The 6,588-nt window shown below is 37.1% G+C and overlaps 1 protein-coding gene across 1 annotated transcript in view; it reads left to right on the forward strand.

The window, feature by feature from the left end:
* LOC111867933 (5'-3' exoribonuclease 2 homolog) overlaps positions 1-5,584 on the forward strand; it is a gene marked incomplete at its 5' end in the record, with an annotated part of 9,453 nt that extends 3,869 nt beyond the window's left edge. The window contains 3 exon segments of the mRNA XM_023858171.2: positions 483-656; positions 1,799-1,961; positions 5,231-5,584. Of these exon segments, the coding sequence (XP_023713939.2) occupies positions 483-656; positions 1,799-1,961; positions 5,231-5,397 (504 nt within the window).
* Between the last annotated feature and the right edge of the window lie 1,004 nt (positions 5,585-6,588).

Below are 6,588 nucleotides of genomic sequence, written 5' to 3' on the forward strand. Positions count from 1 at the left end.
CGGCCCTTGCACTGCGACCACAGTGATCTATTGTGCCTCTCCTGATTATCCCCTCAATAATCCTGTGCTTCAAATGAAGCGTAGGATTTTGTACATGTACATTCAATAACTGAGAGAAGTAGTACTTCCACCTATTCAAAATGTTGTGGGACTCTGCAAGCAGATCACCATTCTCATCTTTCACTAAGTTACATCTAGGTTGGTAACCCCTCTTAAAGTAATTTATTACTTTATTACTATATTAAAGTAATTTATTACTTTATACAGTTCTCTAATCATCATAACGATGATATCACACCAGCAACCTTTTAGTGTTATATATGATATCCTGTCACTAATGAACTCTACCCTCTTAACTGCTGATACGATTCTCTTATGTACTAAAAAACCTGTACCTAATTCATGATTTTCATGAGTTATGAGTGTATTATGCTTAATAGTGTAATAGAATAAAATGAATTAACTTCATGTTAACTTCCTAGGCTCCTCGAGCAAAGATGAACCAACAGCGCTCTCGGCGATTTCGAGCTTCAAAGGAAACTGTGGAAAAAATACAAGAGATCACTCGGGTTCGTTCAGAATTGGCAGCAAAGGGATGCCATCTTCCACCAGAGAAACCAAAAGAAAGTCACTTTGACAGCAACTGTATCACTCCTGTAAGTTGGTATATTTAGCCCAGACCAGAGGTCTGAAATATCTGTAGTAGTGCATGATTTGGCTTTGTTCATTGTTTATGTCACGTCTACTGCATGACTTGTTTAGTTAAACAGTTGATGTCAAAACTATACTACACCGATACCATGGGCCTCCAAGCAGTTTATTACATGTATACAAGTCTAGAATATACCATAATGTCTGTGGGAATATAACAAAATTGCAACAACTGACTTGATGAAATGGAATATACTTGTAACATGAAGAGTTTTTAACCTTATTTTATGCCATAACTTTCGTTTTTATAATAAGTTTATAGTTCATTGTATTTTTTAATGTAATAATTATCAAGTATCCAGCTTTACTATCGCAATTGCAGTTCAGTAGTGTGTGATTATGGTAATCGTGTGTTTGCCTGATGATGGCTTTAATAGCCTAAACGTGTAGCTAAGCTAATTTTAGCCTTGACCATTGTATTGTTATGTTGTGATGGACTCTAATAAAGAATTGTATAACTTTTTACTTCCTCTTTGTGCTATTATCACCAAACCTGTACCTGATAAGCTAATTGTGTCAGGGATTAGCAAGTTTAATGTTCTAATCTGGCTCCAGTTCCATCAAGATTATTCCTTGGCACAACATTCTGTCCAGTGTATTTCTTGTCTCAGAAAGAACCAGCTGAACATACTTTGTTCACCAATTCAAAAATTATTGATGGAGTTGAAACCTGAACACCAAGGCAGCGAAATCTTCTTTAATGTGATTTATATGATTTATTTTAAACATAATTATCATACAGAAAATTCCACTGTTCAAGTATATACTTCATTATTTGAATTTAGTGAGAACGTGAAACAGACTTCTGAATGATTGTACAAAAAAAGGAGACATAGAATTGATTTTGTATCAGTGAGTCACCTGCATGTACAGTGTTAGTTGTACAAGATAAACAATAACAAAGGCACTGTTCAGTAATGAAAAACCGATGGTCTCTGTACATATCCATTTGCCAATTAATAATGTTCAGTGTGTGTCCTCCCCCCCAATTATCAGGCAAACTCAATTCGGTTTGTCAAGAAAGACTCAGTGTTGTACATATTTGGTCCTAGATCTAATCCACATAATTATAATCTTTGTTATTTAGGGAACACCATTCATGGCTCGATTGTCATCCTGTTTGCACTATTACATTCATGATCGAATGAACAATGACCCAGCATGGAGAGGAATCAAAGTAATTCTTTCAGATGCAAATGTGCCAGGAGAAGGAGAACATAAGATCATGGATTACATTCGGAGGCAGAGAGGTAAATAAAACACAGGAACAAGAAAAATGGGCATGAGTATCTCGGCTGTTTGCCAACTTGAAGATTTACTTTTTTCTTTCAGAACAAATTAATGTACTAGTTTTTAACATCGTTACACATTGTGTAGTTTTTCCATAGTGCAGCAAAATGTTCTGCTCATAATTTGTTGGCTCGGATATACCTGTAGGTGTGAACTTGCAATCAATACTTGTGCTCTGCACATTGTGTAAAATAAGTCAGAATTATTTCAATTTAGCGAAAACGTCTGAAAACCCCTGACATTTTTTTAGAATGTCACGATAAGATTTGAAGTTGCGTTCCAACTCCGTTTCTTGGAAAGTTCCTTCATTTTTGTCTTTTTCATCAGCTTTCTCTTTGCTACGGGCCTGCTGGTAGTCACAATGAACTCATCAGTTGCTTCAAAAGTGGCTTCAGTTTCAATGTTAACATACAATGTTAAGGTAATCTTCTGCCATAACATTAGCAAACATAGTCTCGTTAAGTACAGGGTTATTCATAAGTCCATGAACCAATTTGAAAATTTACAATAAATAAACTAGACAAGGGATACCAAATTTTATTAAACTGAAATAGAGATAAACTCACCAGTTTTTTTAATGTAGTTCACAGATGCTTAATGTGTCCACCTTTGCTGATACGGCAGACATCTATGTGACAATTTATTTCGTCCCACACCTGTGTCAGCATATCACGGTTGACCAGAGCTACAGCAGCGGTGATACAGTTGCGAAGATCCCTGAGATTAGCAGGCAGATGAGGCACAAAGACAGTATCCTTCACAAACCCCCAAAAGAAAAAGTCACACGGGGTTAAATCTGGGGACTGGGGTGGACACTGCATCAGTGCATCATCTTATACTGTGCGTCCTATCCACCTTTATGGCAAAATTTGATTGAGATACCCTCGCGGGTCTTTGTGGTAGTGAGTCGGACAGCTTTCTTGTTGAAAGAGGTAATCATTACTGTCTTCATTCATCTGGGGCATCAGCCAGTTTTCCAACATGTCCAAGTAAATCATCCCAGTGACTGTGGGCTCTGCAAAGAAAACTGGTCCATAAACCTTTTTCTTTTCTTCCCCCACACCCAAAAATAAATTTCACAGAAGACATTTCTCTTTAGGTGAGTCTACCACGTGCTGTATGACTACATGGGAATTTTCGGTCCCCCAGATGTGCACATTGTGCCAATTCACCTTTCTAGACAGATAGAAAGTTTCTTTGTTGCTAAAGATTACCGAGTCTGTGAAACCTTCAACTTCAAATCTCTTGCATTTCAGTGCAGAAATTAAGATACACAACTTTGTCATTATTGCTGAGATGCTGATGCAGTTGAAGCCTGTAGGGTTTACACTTGAGTCTCTTATGGATAATTTGCCAAACTGTTGATTGCGAGATGCCAAGCTCTCAACTTGTACGTGTAGTGGACTTGCGTTGGCTGTGCTCGTAAGCTTGTCTAACATGATTCACAGTTTCTTTGCTTGGTCCTGGACATCCTGACGGAGGAGCTATGCACAGACAGCTTTCATCCCAGAATTTCTCATACCATTTCTTGATATTGTTGAAAACTGGTGCTGCCTTTTGGAATTCTGCACAAAATCATTGCTGCACAGTCACAACGGACTAAGTTCTTGTGTATTCCAAAACACAAAATGACTGCTCATGTTTACTGAATGCCATATTTGCTACTACTCTCTTGTAGTGGCAAACCACAGCAACTATATGCGCAGGCCTTAAAAAGAAAACTTTGAGAGATTCATTCTCTATTGGCATAAGAATTACCAAGATCCGATGCATAGTTTATTTGTTGTGAATTTTTAATTCACAGACTTAGGACTAACCCTGTATACATGACTATCCTGGACATTCTTCTTGTTTATTTCTTTTTCAGTCAAATCACTCATACAAAATTTGACTTCATAAAAACACCACTTAACAGTTTCTGGCAACACTTCTTTAATTGCTTCTGCTATCCAAATTACCAGATAAAGCACCAAAATAGAGTTACAAAGTCTGTTGGCAGAAGTTGCAGCATCTATATTAGATAGAATGAATCATGTGAGTTTATAGTACTTCATCTTCACACATTTCATAATGCCTTGGTTCTTGGCTTGAGTTTCACTTACAGTGTGTGAGTGGGAGCCACACAAGTCATACGTTGGGCAGTTCAGAGGATGGCCTGTTACATTATCTGGAACAAGATAACACTGAGGTTCTGTTTTTTATTGTTGAGTTAAATACTGTCAGATGTTGCTCTATTATATGAGATATGCAGACTTCTTTTTTATTAGCCTTCCACACAAAAGGAGGTTTCTGTATGTTACTTCTTGAAATATCATGCCTTAATTTTTGATCTCTTCAATCATACCTTTATTTTCAAAGTTTTTAGCCAGCACATCTCTTGCCTTTTGCACAAGGGGTTCTGGTTGACAGTATGAAAAATCTCTCCCATTTCACCACCATTTACAATATTTGTGTCATATCCATCCAAAAGTAAATATATTTTGGCAGCCAAGGCTGCTACACTTGCTCTGCAAACATCTCCATATTTACCACACACTTCATTAAAATATCTAGTGTCTGAAGAGTGTGATTTTCTGGGCTCTAATGCCATGTAATTTAGGAAAAGCCCAGTGTTTCAGAGGAGCATATTGCCTTCGATTTCAGGGTAAGCCAAGCAAGAACTGGACTAAAAACAGGAGGCTTTTTCTGAGCTACACAGTGTTACAACCCAGAAGACCATACAGTTCGTGATCACTGCTGTGAGAACCTCAAACCCAACAAATTTTATGTCACTTTCTAAAGCTTTCCATCCATTGCATACTGTAAATTTGCTTTTCCTCAATTTATAGCTTCACTTTCAAATGTTCATTTGCCATTGGCCCAGATATTTGAATGTTTCTAGCTGTCACACCTACAACCCACTCACACAACTCGTTGATACCATCATTTCTGGTTTCCCTTAATTTCTGTTCACTTGACTGTCACTACAATTTAGCCACTGCTTTTTATTTTGGACCTTGTTTTTAAAATGTCATTCACTTAAGGTTTTCCAACAAATATCCTTTTCTGGCACCTTGTGGCTGTGACTAAATAAAAAGGTAAACATCTTTCAACCTCATACCCTCAAAGGCAATTCCAAGTGTATAGCTGCTAATCAGTAATGAGATGAAGGTTTGAAGTGGTTGGGGTGGGTCAGGTGTTGGAAGTATATCGTATATTTCTTTATGAAATGTATATGCTTACTTTTCAGCACAACCGGATCATGACCCCAATACCCAGCACTGCCTGTGTGGTGCTGATGCTGATTTAATAATGTTGGGACTAGCGACACATGAACCCAATTTTACCATTATACGGGAGGAATTCAAACCAAACAAACCAAAACCCTGCGACATTTGTGGACAAATTGGTATGTGAATTTGACAAGAGTTAATATATACCATATAGTTTACTTTATACAGGGTGATTCAGAGCTCTATTACAGTACTACAGGAGGTTGTTAGGGACCTCAGTTGGAGCTGAAAATGAAATTAAATTTTTTCAGTTTCATAACCATTGAGCAGTTACAGCATTTTTACATTTGTTCCTTTGTATAGTTGTGTTTTGTCTATTTCTAAAAAATGAAAACACTTCTTTTTATTGTAACATATCAGATCTCGTTTGAAATCAAATTAAGAAGGAAAACCAGTTCTGTCCTTTGTAGCATTTTTCAGTTGTCACTTTAGAGTATATCTTATTGAATACATTCTGATTACATGTTGAGGTCTTGTCAGCACACTGAATGTACATCATAGCAGATGTTCAAAGTATCCTCCCTCCTCCTGAACATGCATATTGCTACAACATCGAATTGAGCTCCCAATGATAAGTAGTTGTCTAGGCAGATTCCTAATATTTGTAGCAGCCACCTCAGTTTAATTAATTAGATTGTTGTGATTTTGAACTTCTGTCACATAAATTTGTTCCTTCTGGCATACCCACAGATAAAAATCTAGGAGGCTGAGATTGGGAGAATGTAGAGTCCAGGCAGTTGGACCACCACACCCAATCCACCTGTCCAGAAAGTTGTTGTCAAGCCTATTATGCACTCAGCATACAAAATGAAGAAGGGCATCATTGTGTTGAAACCACATGTTCTCACTTACATGTAGAGGCATATACTTCAGTAAAAGTGGAAGGATTTCTCCAAAGAAGATTTATATGATCCTGTATTGCATGTGGTCTGATTATGTAATCATCTACTATTCTGGCCCAAATATTGACACCAGATCTTTGTTGGAATAATGAGCGAGGAGTAACATGAAGATTCCCCATTGCCCATACATGCAAGTTGTGTAGATTGTGTACACTGCTTCTTGAAAATACTCCATCATCAGACTGCTTAACACAAAGCACAGAAATTGAGTGTGTCCACAATCTTGTCTAGTGCATACTGCAAGAACTGGGTTTAAAGTACAAAATTTATATTTCTGACTTTTTTAAATATCAGAAATATTTAGATATTTGTAAAGAAAGGCTTACCACATGTTAAAAGTTCCTAAGTTCATCAATTAATATCTAGGAAATTGTTAATGGTAAAAATTGAATCTTTTGGAAAGCTTTTGCTTT

The sequence above is a fragment of the Cryptotermes secundus genome, unplaced genomic scaffold (assembly GCF_002891405.2).
Source record: "Cryptotermes secundus unplaced genomic scaffold, Csec_1.0 scaffold14129, whole genome shotgun sequence".
NCBI lineage: Eukaryota > Metazoa > Arthropoda > Insecta > Blattodea > Kalotermitidae > Cryptotermes > Cryptotermes secundus.